At 31.8% G+C, this 17,153-nt stretch overlaps 1 protein-coding gene across 1 annotated transcript; it reads right to left on the bottom strand.

The window, feature by feature from the left end:
• Positions 1–5,741: 5,741 nt before the first annotated feature.
• LOC111711867 (achaete-scute complex protein T4) lies at positions 5,742–6,518 on the bottom strand. Its single transcript, XM_023486327.1, has one exon. It carries the CDS (start codon positions 6,516–6,518, stop codon positions 5,742–5,744), a length of 777 nt encoding a protein of 258 aa, XP_023342095.1.
• Positions 6,519–17,153: the final 10,635 nt, after the last annotated feature.

Genomic DNA, 17,153 nt, shown 5'->3' with positions numbered 1-17,153 from the left:
CCCCTCCCCCCATCTTCATCCTTCGTATGAAATTTATAAACTTTGGTTCTGTTAATTTTCCTCAAATAAAAGAGGAGAGACCCCAAAAAACTTTACAAAGATAATTATAAATCCTTTAAACAGTTTAACAGATCACAATGACTAAAAGGATGTAAGCTCTCACGCAAAAAGTAATGAGAATTATGCCAATTACTTCTTTAAAAACTAAAGCCTAAAACCATGTAGTTTGTTATTTTTAAATGTGTGTGTGTGTCAGTACTTTAAAAACCTTTAAGTGAGATAGTGAGAGAACATCAGAGTTTAAGGCGTTGAAATTACGGAAAGATTTTGTAGCAGTCTGGAATCTAGATCAATCACGGGCAGCCGTAGTACATTTAAATTTCCGAGCCCGGTCATCCTTTCCGATCCCAGTGTGTACTGTATCGCCCGGACATTGGGTAAATAAAGCAAACACTCAATAGGACCAGCCGGTGCAACAAGGTTGACGCTGTCAGATTTTAGGTTAGATTTACTTTTACTAAAGGGTCAGAGGTGCGTGAATGTGAAATCAAATTTTATCCGACAAAATAACACAAACACACTAATCTCGAAGAAACTTTACGAAATCAGGATAGAAGAGAGGTATTAATGGATTAAATGAAACATTTTTTTTTTAACCGAAACGTTCTTTAATGCGTTTAAAGATTTTCATTAACTCACAAATAAGTTTAAAAGAAAAAATTTAGCTCCGAATGACAAAAGCCCTCTTAAAAGTTAAGACCCTGTAGTATAGAGAGAGAATTAGAAAACTGCGGAAAAGAAAGACGACAGAATTAATACTTCAAGTGTATTTGATATTGTTACAAAGCAAATAATTTTGCGTGTAAATAAATCAATTGTCAAGTTAAATGGGCCTGTCTACACTGCACAATTGCTGTGTCTAAGGTTCATTGAACTATTTATAGTCACATCTTGAGTCTATATGGGCGTCTTTCTATTCCATAACTTTCTGGTTCTCACTATACACGTGCAGTACAGACACTTATTGTTAATACACATATAAACCTGAGTTCTTGCAAGTAGAGTGCTAGCTGGGCACAGTTCTCATAATCTGGTACAATATACCTAGATACATATAAATCAGGGGCGTAAGAGAGCATTCATGCGTTATAGGGTTTGCGAGCATTGACCATGACCATGACCATGACCTTGACCTTGAACATGACCGTAACCCTAACGTAATAAGATCTATTCAACAACGTTTGGTCTTACCTTGGTTTTGGAACTGGAATGTTTTCGTGTTTTTTCATTTTTCTACAAATCATAATTATTGATTTAGCTAATGGGATTGTAAATTTTTTTTAAGTAACACTCTGCATGCAAAGATTGAAAGGCCCCATTCACAATGGTATCATTGACACATTTATCTGCCTAAGTATGTGGAAGGCATTGTGTGTTTATCCCAGGAATAAAGGTTTAAATTCTGATAATTCATGTTTATCACTTTAATGTAGATCCTGCAATTAAAAATAATTTGTATTTAAGAAACAAACATTGATACCTAATTCATACTTGATTGGAGAAAGCGTCAGACAGTACCGTTGTGAATCGAGCATTGCCATATTTGCATGGCACTGTAAACCAAGATGGGCACGCTTTCACATAAAAATCAAGCAGTATTTGGCCTAATTACTACTTTAAAACTCTAGCTAGAAACAAGAATGTTGCAATTCTAAAATATATTTGTCTATGGCTATGAAAAAGTATAAGTGAGTTGACCAGGCAAAATCAATGGCCGAGGCGTTGCGACACTTTAAAAGTCAAAGCTGTCTCAGAATTTTAATGATAAAATTTGAGAGTTGACAATATCTCAGTGATGGAGGGTCACTTGAAATTACGCGTACAGTCCCTTTAAGAAATCAAAATTTGAAATATGAAAGGTTTACAACATTAGGTTGCTAAGATATAAGTTTTATAAAATTAGAGTTCAATACAAATGTAAAGAGAAGAAGTTTGATTCGATGTAAACTATGTTTAAATCCATCTTTGCGTTTTAGAATTTTGCTCTCCGAACAATTTATGTACAACAATTCACGCTATAGAAGTACAACAATTCACACCATAGACGTACAACAATTTACAACATAAAAGTACAACAATTTACACCATAGAAGTACAACAATTTACACCATAGAAGTACAATAATTCACACCATAGAAGTACAACAATTTACACCATAGAAGTACAACAATTCACCATAGAAGTACAACAATTTACAACATAAAAGTACAACAATTTACACCATAAAAGTACAACAATTTACAACATAAAAGTACAACAATTTACACCATAGAAGTACAACAATTTACACCATAGAAGTGCAACAATTTACACCATATAAGTACAAAAATTTACACCATAGAAGTACAACAATTCACACCAAAGAATTACAACAATTTACAACATAAAAGTACAACAATTCACACCATAGAAGTACAACAATTTACACCATATAAGTTCAATAATTTACACCATTATTAGTACAACAATTTTCACCATAGGAGTACCACAATTTACACCATAGAAGTTCAATAATTTACACTCTTCAAATCTTCATTTGCGAATTCTTTAGATTTCTTTATGATTTTGTGCGTTTTATCCGTTTCAATTGTCAAAATCTTAATTTCAAAAACCAACGAACCCCCGGCCCCCCCTTTATCAACCTATAACCCTTACATTAGCCAATTCAAACATTCAATGATTTTTGATATAAAAGCTTTTTAATCTTTGCAAGCTGATCCTGAACCATTTTTACTTTAATAACTAACACATTTAAAAAATCAAGTTTAGTTAGTCAAAATTCAAGACTTATCATTGCTCCCCTCCACCCCACCTTCAGCTACCAACCCATCTTGTCTTCAATATTCAACTTGAAATTCGACACCCCGTCCTCGAGATGCCACGCCTCTTTTCCGCCCCTCCCTCCCAATCTGTTTGTTTATTTTGGAAACTAATTAATAATTAAATTATTATTTTCTCTTAAATTTTAATATTTGTAATTGGTAAAAATAAAAACTGAAATATATTAAAACTAAAATTGTAAAGAAGGATGGGGGCATAGAGAATAGAATATATAGAGAGGAATTAAAAGAATCTCTCGGTATGAATCTTTGAGTCCCTTTCAGCCTGAAAGGGAGTTCAAAGNCCCCCCCCCCTGAACACCAGTTTTGCAGGTTTGAAAAGAAAAATAACGTGTTTAGAGAATAAACCTGAATATAAAAATATACTCTATGGAATAAATATTCCAAACTATTGGAAAAGAATACAGAAAGTAATAAATCAAAACACATACAAAACCCCAGTATAACCTCTACATTACATTTATACTACAGGGTGTCCCAATAAACATGGGAATTCAGTGATATCGTCTTTTAAAATAATTCTTTGATTTAGTATAGTGATACCATAAATGCTAATTCATAACAAAGACGATATCGAATTCGTCACTGAATTCCCATGTTTATTTGAACACCCTGTATACTTAAACTTATTTAGAACTTATAAACTATAATCTTAAAGGGAGTGTTCGCAGAAAGTAAAAGGGGGTAATGGGTTAAATTATATTTTTGCTCGATATTACACTTTCATTTGCTAGTTCTGCCTTTGTATTTTAATATAATGCGTTAAAGATTAAATGTATTTTTTTTTAATTTAAAATAAATAATTATTTCGAATTTAAGGAATTCCAAAACTTCAGACTTAAGTAAAAGTTACAGGAATGATGATAGGCTTCAGTTTACACCATTCGATTAGAAATATTTAGGAGATATCAAATGGTTACCTCTCCTTTTTTGGACATCCTGTATATTTTATAAAAAAAAATCAATTATTCTATTTCTTACACATAATATAGGATAAAGAATAAAATTTTTCATCTTCCTTAATCATAACAGTGATATTCACAACAAAAATAAATTTTTTTTGACCATTCTAATATACAATCGTCTTTAATCTTTGAAAAAGTTTGCAGCATTTATTTGTCAACCCAATTTGAGTTTGACACATACGATACGATATTTTCTTTGTAAAGTTATTGTAAATTTAACAATCTAATACCAGAAACTACTTTTTTTGAAGATCAAAGAAGGTTTTCAAAATAGTCTCTTGATTGTCAAACAAAATTTGCTTCTTTTTCAATATCCCTTTAATTAACCAAGTAATTCAATGTTGTTTTCAATGATTACATTTGAGAAGAACAAAAATGTTTTGATTTTTTGGTCACAAAGTCGTACCAATAGTAGGTAGTGTAATGCCATATAGTTTTTATATGCAAATCATTGAAACCCATAGAAATTCAAAAACAAAAACAAAAACAAAAACAAAAATGGAAACAATTATTGAAAAGCCTTATTTTTCTCTTGTCATATATTTGATTAAATTTTTGAAGAAGAATTTTTTGCAGTTTCATAATCAGTAAAGTATGTTACTTGTTTTTCCAGAAAAAAAATATCTTATTTTTTTGTAGATTTTCGTCAATTTTTCAATATATAATAAAATATTTAATCTTTTTAGAGTTGTTTAGATATATGATTTTTAAAACTACTGTAGACACTAAATCTCTCCTTAGAGAGTACTTTTATTTCCTAATAACAATGAGTGCCCTTGCCCTTTAAACTTTAAGATTTACATTTTTTTCATAGATTCTGTTTTATAAATCTTATAGAGAAACTCAAATAGATTCTAGTACAATAGAAGGCAACGTAGCATTTTTACACTCTCAGTCAGTACAGCTGTATTCTTACGTCACAAGTGTCACCTCTGTTTTTGTGTCCGACAAATTTAATAATAATAGTGATAATTTTATTATAAAGTGATTATCTTAAAATAAGTGTACCTTTATGCGTTCTTTATTTACTGTGTTTACACTTATTTACTTAATCTTGGAAAACATGTCACTAATGGGAGAAAAGTGTGGCTTCCAAGTTATATTTGACACTTGTTGCGTTGTGTATAATTGGTCCATTTCTCTGTTGCCACCTATTGTACTTGATTATCTATTTGGAAACCAAAATTTTCTAAGAGAAAAAGTTGAATTTTCATTTATCATTGATAAGATAACAATATGAAAAGATTAAAGGGTACTTGTGCAAATAGAACATGTAACTCTTTATATGGAGGGTCAGAAAAAACATTCATCTCTCCATCGTTTATGTACAGGGTTACTCACAAAGCATGAGACTATAAAGACGACCTGAAACCTATCTAATATAACAATCCCGGGGTATAATCAAGTAGTTTGCCTGAAATAAAGTCCCATGGTGACTTATATATCGATTTAGCAAAGACAGAAAGAAATTTAAACCGTGAATATGAAGAAAAAGACAGTTAAAAATCCGTGAAGTCGTCTCTGAAGTCTCATTCTTTTTGAGTATCATATTTATTTAATAAAAAATCTTCAGTTTTCATATTTATGCAAATATTATAAACATGCATGAGGACAATGGTTGACAACTTTTTATTTGTTCCGGTAAATGTCAAAATGTCTAAAAACTGTCTCATCTATTCCTTGCTCTGGAGAAAATTGAAAATATTTCAGATCAAAGTAAACCTGGAGCCAACAATAACAATAAACAGAGTAAAAAAAAAGAAAAATACGAAGTTTTCAAATTTACATATATTTCAAAGATGGTTAATTACATAATAATGATAGCATAACTATTAAATATTTCACAGCCAAGTATAAGATTAAAGAGCGAATTGTTTTAGACAGACTGCCATTCTACAATAGCATCTAAAACGTCGTCTTCCTCTGAGCTGTACTGTTTTAACTCCATTGGTTCGCAGATTTTCTCCAAAATGTACTGCTTGGATTGACTCATCTCGGAGATTTTCTCAGAATTGTACAATTTGGTTTGGCTTGGTAAATCAACTTTATTATACAAGTTCAGGTGATCCGACACCTGTTTTTGTACAATGTCAGCTGTTTGTTCACTATGTACACTTGGTTCATGGAGTCTCTGGCTTGCCGCACTACAGTACGCAGAATCAGGACTGTACAGTGACGACTGGCTGTACGCAGAATCACAGCTGATTGCCGGCGAAGTCAGCTGTTGCTGTTGTCTCCAAAGATGTGTTGAAGAAGACACTAAATTAGAACTCACTGCAGGACTTGATGAATGGGAAAATGAATTTGAAGAATGAATATCTGAGCCTTGTGAATAATGAATGTGCTGTTGTGTGGTGAATTGATGATATAATTCTGGTGAATATCCCGGGTTCGGTGAATATTGTGGAGCATTCAATATGTACATTAGCTGATGAATATAATCCAAAGCATGGTGTACAATATTAACTTTAGACATCTTCTTGTACTGTAGAGCAGTTGGTACATGTTGTCTTAAGGTTTCAAAACTTCTATTAACAGTTTCAACTCTGTTTCTCTCTCTAGCATTTCTCTTAATAGTTTTTAGATCCTGTGTTGGGTGTATAGGGTAGCCATGGACTGGATGATAAGCTACTAATTTAGAACGAGCCACCATTTTGTAATCTATTGCAGCGTACTAAAAATAGAGAGTGTAGAGATGTGCTTCAGTTGAGGGTCAACAAACAACTGATTTAAGTTTGACCCACACAGCTAGAGAATTAACCACACCTGCGCGCGGGTCAACCAACTACCGGGTCGGTACACAATAAACAATAGGCGAGCAGGTACAGAATATTTTATATTCACTATAGTGAGCTGGTATATAGAATATTCAATAAAAACTATATATCAAGGTGAGTAAAAAACATTTTTTTTTGTACAAGATTGAAAAATCCGCGAAACAATTTTTTTTGGAAGATTTTCTCTCTCAAGATTGATTATGCAAACGTTTTGTTCGATTACATTCCAAAGGTTCATAAAAATTTGTTAATAAATAAAAGAGTTATTACAAAAAAAATTGTTTTCCTCACCTTTATTATGATTAGAATTGTAACTCATCACATATAAGAGCCAACATGGAGAGCGAACAACTTCAAGATTTTTTTTCAAACAGTTCTTGATTCAGTCTACTAAACAGGAAAGTATTAAATATAGAGTGAGAATCTAAAAACTGTGAAATAGGAGACAATAATTAAGTGTATTGAATGTTGTTACACAGCAAATAATATGAAATCACTCAATAAGTTAAATGGGTCTGTCTACACTGCACATTTTCTAGTCGCATGATAATTGGGCTAATTAAAGTCATAACTTGTGTCTGAAGTCGTCTTCCTATTCCAGGTGTTTCTGGTTTTCATTGTAGTCCAAACCATGTAGAGGCACCCTAGAAATTGTATGATATAAATTGCAAAGTGCCAATTGAAGAATAGTATTTATACCAATTATGAAAAAACATGTTTTGAAATAGTACAGTATAAACATGGCGTGTATATATATATAGATACATTGTAGAACATAGGTGCCGTCATTGCAAAATTCCAGATTGCTCAAAGTCTATATATACATACATAATCTAATATCTAGCGTAAATACATATTTTCAATCCTTTCTTTCATTCTTTCCCATTCTTCTACGTTATTTAATATCATAATTTGAATCATTTTCACAATTTTCTCGAGTAATTTTCAGATCATTATAACTATGTAATTTTAATTCCTTATCGCTTTTTCTACATATTTGCTCTACGTTTGATGATTCACGAATTTCAGTTTCAAGGATTCAAGCTTATTTTTTTTAACATATAAGAATTTTTGAATAATTTCTGAATCGAACAAATAACCCCAGTTTATAATCAAAGCTTCATGAGAAAAAAATGTCCTGAACTCTATCATTACACATGACTTAAAGTCAAATCTCTTTTAAAACCAGCCAAAAAGTTATACAGCATGAAACTAAGAAGCAATATTTATTTAAGAACAAAATTGAAAAAATAAATAATCAATAATAAATTGATTTAACTCAAGTTTGAAATGGTTATTAAGGAAGGTGTTTTAGACTCCTTAATATATAGCTATTTTTTTGATGCGAACTGACAATTATTTTTGCAAAAACTCGGCGCGGATATTTTGATTCCTAACCTATATTATTTTGACGCTTACATTACTGCTTTTATCTTCACCAAAAATCTAAATGAACTTAAAAATTATAACAAAAAAAATTCTTCAAATTTTTTTGAAATTCTATCAAAAATTTTTTGGAATGGTACAAGCAAATGAATTTTAGCATTTTTATAATGAAAAAGTGAAAAGTGAAAAAGTGAAAAGTGCCCAATTTTACTTTTAACACAGTTCTCGACAGCAATCTATTTTCTACAATTTGGAAATGATAGTTTAGTAAAGAAATTGTGTCTTTGCAGCAAACTCTTATTTTTTATGCAACCTAATGTTGTAGACCCTAGATTTTTTAAACTATACATAACGTAATCTATAGTTTGAGTATTAACAGTTAATACTATCATATCAGGTTGTAAAGGTTTGTCTGTAAAATAAAGATAAATAAGATAGATCTTATCGGAGAAAAACTTCAGTTAAGAAACAATTGAAATATTAGTCCCTTTCGACTTTTGAGCTTACATGGAAAATTCCGAATTTTCAAGAACTAGTACAATTTTGAATTTATGTATTAATTGTTGAATAATTCTATAATTATAATGTATTTACTGATATAATAAATATGTTATGTGACAGGTAATAATTAATGATAAATATATTATGTAACACGAGTAATAATTAGTATATTGATTTTTCATCTTTTTTTTGTAAAACTATATATGATAAACAAATTCTGCGTGACATATTTACCCGCCCTTCTTTCTAGGCTTCCCATCTTCTATTTAAATTGTGAACATGTTCTTTTTGTTTACATTTTAAAACAAAGAAGAAATTTTTTTTGTCGATTTAAAAAAAATTCGCGGATTTTAAAGAATTTAAATTTTTTACAAAATTAAAAACCTTCAAAACACATTTTTTTAAATTTTTATCATTCATAAACCTTCCCTGTGGTCACGTGATGTCCCACAAAAATTTCGGTTTGATCGGTTCAGCCGTTTTGACGTTTATTGGATACAAACAAAGAAACAGACACCCAAGCATAAACATGTAAACTAAGAGAAGTGCCAACTATTAGCTTCTTTTTGTTTACTTGTAAACTTGTAATTAAAAATGCTTGTAAGGGAACTTATATGTATTGTTTAAAAAAATTCATATTTATTTTATTTATATATGGCGTCGACTACTGTAGTAAAACATCTAATTTTCTTATTTTAAAAAGTTACAAAAATAATAATGGTAAAAAATAAATAACAATCTTCGAATCAACGATAGAGTGTCTTTTTTCTTGTAGTTTTTATTTCATTCCTTGCATTACTCTTTTTCCAGTCCCCCTCCCTCTCCTCCTCCCCCCCCTCTCACCTTCCTTTTTTTCTTTTTCCTTTACTTATTGTCCTATTATTGAGCATGCTATTACCCCAGGATTAAGACTAAATATAAGGAACTATTTATTAATCCAACCACCCACTGGGAACCACGCGCCTACCCTCCCCCCCCTCCTCCCTCCCTCCTTACACCATCCCCCTTCATTCAACACCGACCCTAAGTGTCCCCTAAACAATAGATGCCCCCTAACTTTCTTGAGTTCGCGGTACCTTTAATATAGTGTACTAGCTTTCAATGATGAACTACAGATGAATAGATGAATAGAATGGGAGCAGAGAATACGTAATACATCACAAAAAAGTGAATACCAAATGCAGGCGACATTACTGGTTCGATTTTACGACCTCGTAGTTCCTCTAGAACGAGAAAAATGCGCTTTACAGATTAGAAAGAAAAAAAAAGGGTTCGAAATATTTTTAATTAAATTAAAGTTAATTTTACTTTAGATTGAATTCTTAAATTTTTTCTCATAGCTTCTTTTATCGAAGAGCTATTGAGAAAACATAAGTTTTTTTAAAATTTAATTATGTAACAAATAAATCGGCTGTTCTCATACTTGTCCGTTTAGACAATACTAAAGTAACTACGAGGTCACAAAGTCCCATGAATTTAAGTGTGAATTCTGAAAATCATGAACAGTGAAGTAAATAACCAAAATTTTATTAAAAGTAAATTGTTAAAAAACAGAGACGAGTTATGAGGTCTCAAAGTTGAACCAGTAGTTCCGTATGAACTCAACTTGTTTTTCAGCACCCCTTTTTCTTTTGGACCCTTACATAGGAATCAATAAAAATAGTCACACAAATCGTTGGAAACCTCTCAGTTTATTCCTTATTTTATTCCTTTCTCTTTGCAACCCGATATTGTAGGCATTTGATATTTCAAACTATCAATTCTGCAAGATCAAATAGTCTAAGTTTGAAATATCAAAGGTTTACATCATCAAATTTCAAAGATATAGGGATTTAAAATTTTGAGTTTGTGGCAAAAACTCAATTCCTTTATTTAAAATAAAACAAATATTTTCTATTTTTCGACGAGAAATTCTCAATGAAAAGTTTTCCAAAGCTCCGTAAATTTTATTGGTTTTAAGAGATTATGGCTTGAAAACAAACCTTGAAATTGTAAAACATTAAAATTTATTTTTCATGGATGTTTAATTTTCTTTGCGATAAGAATTATATATTATTCCTATCCTTACCTATTTATATTCTTACCTACAAGTTAGCTGTGTCAATTTTTGAAAATTTCAGTTTTTAATTTCACAGACAATTCAGTTAATTTATACCAAGAAATATAAAGACCAGGAACCGCCATATCTTTTTTGTTGGACTGTAATATCACATCAGAGCTGTAGACCTTTCCCTTCAACTTCGGGGTCCTACAAGTTAGCTGTGTCAATTTTTGAAAATTTCAGTTTTTAATTTCACAGACAATTCAGTTAATTTATACCAAGAAATATAAAGACCAGGAACTTTGTTGGACTATTTGTTGGACTGAGAGCTTTAATCAGAGCTGTAGAACTTCGGGGGGGCAATTGGTTTGTTAACATTCCTCCCACAGTGTGCAGTACACAATTTGCGTATAGCTGAGTTGGGCGTTCCTGTATATAGTTCCTTGATTTAAACAATATAGATAATGGCATTTACTGGTACAGTTTTGTGACATTGTAGATCCTCCAGTAATGCTTTTTCTTGTTACATATTAGAAATTCACAACATGTGTGTTTTTCTCATAAGCTCTTTAAGAAGTGGAGTTATAATTCAAAACATTTAAAAATTTTAGTGTAATTTACTTTAGCATGGCGCGCGTGATGGCCGCGCTTTGAAATCTGATAAGTATTGTTTGCGAGAAACAAACATGGCGTCCCGACAATAACTTTTTAATTATTATAATTAAACCTAGGAAAGTGCGAGGCCTGTTGATAGGGTAAACACACCTGTCCCTACCCCCTTGCTCCCTTCACTCCCTCCCCCCCCCTCTATTTCAATTTGTAACTCCTTGTCGGCCCTCCTGAGACGGTTTTAAAGATACCCTTTTCTTTGGTTCCGGAAAATCTAAAATTTGAGGGGTTTTCAACACCTGACTCAACCCACACCAGATCATTAAACAAACTTAGGGGCAATTTAAGGGACATTCTTTGACCACAGAACAAGCAGACCACCACCATTCCGACCGGCCGGCTGCATAGGGTTAATCAAGAAAATATAAGCAGATCACTGGGAAAATGAATTTGAAGAATGAATATCTGAGCCTTGTGAATAATGAATATGCTGTTGTGTGGTGAATTGATGATATAATTCTGGTGAATATCCCGGGTTCGGTGAATATTGTGGAGCATTCAACATGTACATTAGCTGATGAATATAATCTAAAGCATGGTGTACAATATTAACTTTAGACATCTCACTGGAGATATATATAACACACTGGAGATATTTATATAACACACTGGAGATATATATAACACACTGGAGGTATATATAACACACTGGAGATATTTATAACACACTGGAGATATATATAACACACTGGAGATATTTATAGCACACTGGAGATATATATATAACACTGGAGATTTATATATAACACACTGGACTAAGATTAGTTTAGTTTTACATCAAAAGTAGAGAAAGACAAGAAAAGATTTGCTTATACCATAATCGACATGTCTATCAGGGGGAGGGGTTCTATTAGATACCAATTTAAAGGGACTGTAAGCGTAAGTTTAAGTTCAAAGATAAAATGCCCTAAATTTACACCATCAGTACCCTGGGAACCTGAATTTGATAAGTATCCTTGGAACCTGAATCTGATAAAAATATTTACACACCAGTACCCTTGGAACCTGAATCTGATAAATATATTTATACCAGTATCCTTGGAACCTGAATCTGATAAATATATTTACACCAGTACCCTTGGAACCTGAATCTAATAACAAATGTGGAAGATATATAGTCGTTTTCCTGGCTCGAAAAAGTTTAATAGTTTCTCAATTGTTTCTTATAAACAGGAAATGCGCAAGTCACTTTTGCAGTCACCCGTAACTGAAAAAAACAAACAGTTTTTGAAAGAAACATAAACATGTCTATCTTGGGCATTGGGTATAATGCTCACTCCTGTATTCCGAGTCCATTAGCGATTGATCCAATCAGTGTTCAGTCATGTGTTTTTGTATATTCTGAACCAATAGAAATTGTATGGCTGTAACATCTAACTTTCTATCTATCTCATTATCCAATCAGAGTTATGAATCCTTCAATTGGGGCTATACACTAAATGGACATATTTACATCTACTGAGACTATGGTGTGCCATCTATTATATGTCTATATCTATAAACCAGTCAAAAGAGAAGGACATATTTATAATTAAACTATTAAAAAAAATATTATTTACAAATTAAAATGGGGGTTTTGAACTGAACATTATATGCGACATTACTCGTGTGTCTTTGTGTCCTCGCAGTGCAAGTTTATTTAGAAGCTATTATTTTCATTTATTTCCAAATTATTAATTGTTAATAGGTTTTCAAGGCACTTCTGTGAATCAGGCATTGCCATCTTTACATGGACGAAAACACGCTTACCATCCCTTAAAGTGCAAAAAGAGTGTTTGTGAGAAAAAAATAACAAACATTTATCAAAATTTAATTTCCTTTTCTTTCATTTTCTTGTTCTTCAATTCTGAAATATTAGCCCTGGGATATATTTATAGAGCATCATCTTATGTATATATAAAATTGAAATCTCTTTGTGTCTGTCTGTTTGTTTGTTTGTCCGATCATAACTCAGGAACCCCGTGACCAATTTGCCTCAAATATTTACGACCAAGCGCGGGTAAACGGAGGGACTAACTTATATATTTCAAACTATGAATTATGTAAAATCAAATAATCTAAGTTTGAAATATCAAATGTTGTATCATGTTGTAAAGATAAAAGGATTATAAAGATTAAGTTTGTCTGGTCACGTATTAGAAATATAATTTATATGTTGTATCATGTTGTAAAGATATAAGGATTATAAAGATTAAGTTTGTCTGGTCACATATTAGAAATCCAAAATATTTTTCTCTTCTCAAATCTCTAAAACTCTTCAATAAATGGAGGTATGATTAAAAATATAAAAGATTTTAGAGATATTAAAAATAAATATTAATATTCTGTAAATTCTTAAAAAATCTAAAAGTCTAAATAAAGATCTTAAATTTAGGGACACGCTGAACTAAAGTAAATTTAGGAACACGTTGAACAAAAGTAAATTTAGGGACACGCTGAACTAAAGTAAATTTAGGGACACGATAAACTAAAGTAAATTTAGGGACACATTAAACTAAAGTAAATTTAGGGACACGTTGAACTAAAGTAAATTTAGGGACACGCTGAACTAAAGTAAATTTAGGGACACGCTGAACTAAAGTAAATTTAGGGACACGTTGAACAAAAGTAAATTTAGGGACACATTAAACTAAAGTAAATTACACACAATTTTGAAGTCTCATATCAGAGCTCCTCTTATTGAAGAAAATGCAGAAAATCACAACTGTAGAGGAGTTAAAATGTCACAAAGTCTTACTAGTAATGTGGAGTGTCTAGTCCAGTGCACGAGAAAGAGAGAGAATATTATCTTTATGTCTTGCAAAGGAATTGAGTCTTAACCATAAATTCTATTTTTCTAATCTATAAATCTTTGCAATATGATGGTGTAAACTTTTGTCATTTCAATCCTGATTATTTGATCTAACAGAATACATAGTTTGAAATATATAAGGTCTACGACTTATGGGTTGTAAAAATAAATGGGTCAGCAATGACGCAATTTCTACACCTAAGAAAAATAAGAAAATGGTCAGATTTTAACACATTTAAGATAAAACAAAGTTACATTTCTTCTCTATGTTATTTTTTTGGAAAATTTATAAATGGGTCCGTACTCCGTACGCATGCACCTCTGACCCTTTAGTAAAAGTAAATTAAACCTAAAGCCTGACCGTGTCAACCTTGTTGCACCGGCTAGTCCTATTGAGTGTCTGCTTTATTTACCCAATGTCCGGGCGATACAGTACAAACTGGGACCGGAAAGGTTGACCCGGCTCGGAAATTCAAATATACTATGGCTGCCCGTGTATGTTGTGTATCTTTAATTGGTGGTGTATTGAATGTTAACGTATTCCATTTAAATTCAATGTATGTAAGAAAAACTGATTCATCTGCAAAATCCAAGAATAAGACAATTTCTGTTTTTTTTTTGTGAAACTCCTTAAAACTGTACAAATCCAAATTGGTTAAAAGTGTTCTCTATCTTTAGAATGCACAACTTCAAAGTTGGAAATATATATTTCGATGTTATGTTTACATCATCATCAGTCCTTAAGAATGAGAAGCTTGATTTAAACTTTAAACTTTGAGCTTAAAGCTTTAAACTTTATGAATCAAATTATCAGAATCCATGAGAAAAGAGCCTCGAAAATTATATCCGAAATTTTTTATTTTTTATTTCGGAAATTTTATTTTCAATTTTTTATTCTTTTCATTTTTAGAGTAAAAATAATATTCTTTTGTGTATATTTCAGAGTACAAATAATTTAAATTATAAAATTATTTATCAGAACGGTATGCAATGAAATCTATAAAAGTTTGTAAAATGGACTGTAAGCATAATTTAAAGTGACCCTTTTTTTCTAACTCGAAAAGTGTTTACATCTGTTAGTTTCTCCATTGCTTGTTATAAACGAGGCGCAAGTAACTTTTGCAGGGAAACCTTGAAAAAAACAGGTAACACACGGGCAGCCGTAGTACATTTGAATTTCCGAGCCGGGTCAACCTTTCCGGTCCCAGTTTGTACTGTATCGCCCGGACATTGGCTAAATAAAGCAGACACTCAAGAGGACTAGCCTGTGCAACAAGGTTGACGTGGTCAGACTTTAGGTTGAATTTACTTTTACTAAAGGGTCAGAGGTGCGTGAACATAAACAAAAACCTTGATATCTAATTTATAATTGAGAAGACAAAGCTGGAAATGGGGCATTGCAACCTTTGTCTGGAGGGTCACACAGCCCCTTCCCCCTTTAAGCTTGACATTTACATACAATTCTATTTTGCGGATTTTGTAAATACACAATGAAGTCTATAAATCGGTTTACAAATATATCTCTATAAAGATAAATCTAAGAAAATGTAGAATTCTTTGTCTGGTTTCATTTTCTCTCTCGACACCAATATTATTCTTCCATTTCTAGGCTGTCGGTTTATATATTTATGCATATATTATACAAAAAAAACATATCTGAAATGAATTTACCATTACACAAAAAAGCTTCTTTTTTTAAATATAGAATTAAGTATGCAAAATGGAACAAAAAAGTTCTTAGGAAAATTTTATTTGTTATATCGCAAACTAAAACTAAACCAGTTGCAAAAATTGCAATTTGAAAAAAGATATTTCTTGTTTAAAAAAAAGAATGTGACATTACCTCCACAATTTTCTGGTTCTCGCTCAAAATAAAAATACAAAATGAATTTTTTGAAGAAATCTTTAATTTAAAATGTCTATAATCGTGCTTATTATCTACAGAAATACTTATAAAACTGTGAAAAAGGAAGACGACAGTTAGAATCAAATTATGGTGTTAGATAGTTAGAACATAAAACAATTCTGCGGTTACAAATTTGAAATTAAAAATAATTGTTTGTTCTCAATACCCGTAGGAAAACTATAGAGGCCTTTCTCAATACCCGTAGGAAAACTATAGAGGCCTTTCTCATTACCCGTAAGAAAACTATAGAGGCCTTTCTCAATACCCGTAGGAAAACTATAGAGGCCTCTCTCAATACCCGTAGGAAAACTATAGAGGCCTTTCTCAATACCCGTAGGAAAACTATAGAGGCCTTTCTCAATACCCATAGGAAAACTATAGAGGCCTTTCTCAATACCCATAGGAAAACTATAGAGGCCTTTCTCAATACCCGTAGGAAAACTATAGAGGCCTTTCTCAATACCCGTAGGAAAACTATAGAGGCCTTTCTCAATACCCATAGGAAAACTATAGAGGCCTTTCTCAATACCCATAGGAAAACTATAGAGGCCTTTCTCAATACCCGTAGGAAAACTATAGAGGCCTTTCTCAATACCCGTAGGAAAACTATAGAGGCCTTTCTCAATACCCATAGGAAAACTTTAGAGGCCTGTAGCAAATCTAGCAATCCCTATATATATTTGTTAACCAGAGCTGAAAACTTTAGAATAGTGGATATTGAGATTAATGCTTGATCCTCTCTTTTTTTCAATATCGAGACTAACTTTATCCTGAAAAGTGTATCAAATTCAACCAATCAGAGTCGCATATATGAAGCCGATAAATTTGAAATTTTGCGCGCCATTTCAGATTATAGACAGAAACGGGAGGGACTCTCTAAATTAAAAAAAAGGTTTTTGTTTTAAAGACATATTAATTTAGAAAGTAAGAAAATACCGTAAACCTCCAAGAGTACTGTACCCCCCCCCCCTGGTAAATATTTTTCCGAACGAGTTGACCTGCCATATACGTCAGCTGGTGTTTATTTATCTATCTATCTAACTGACTATATATCTATCAATATATATCCAACTGATATACTCCTACCACTAAGCTATTAACAGGGGTAAAAGGTCGTTTTTTGGTAAATAAAAAATAAAAATTTAACATTTCAAAAATAAGTTAAATCTGTAATTTAGTTAAAAGAAATCTTAAATATTATCAATGTCCCTGTTAAC

The sequence above is a fragment of the Eurytemora carolleeae genome, unplaced genomic scaffold (assembly GCF_000591075.1).
Source record: "Eurytemora carolleeae unplaced genomic scaffold, Eaff_2.0 scaffold722, whole genome shotgun sequence".
Lineage (NCBI taxonomy): Eukaryota > Metazoa > Arthropoda > Copepoda > Calanoida > Temoridae > Eurytemora > Eurytemora carolleeae.
This window is presented reverse-complemented; position numbering and strand designations above follow the sequence as displayed.

Excerpts from the sequence above, each read along its gene's own strand:
- LOC111711867 (XM_023486327.1), bottom strand. The coding sequence starts at position 6,518 with ATGGTGGCTCGTTCTAAATTAGTAGCTTATCATCCAGTCCATGGCTAC.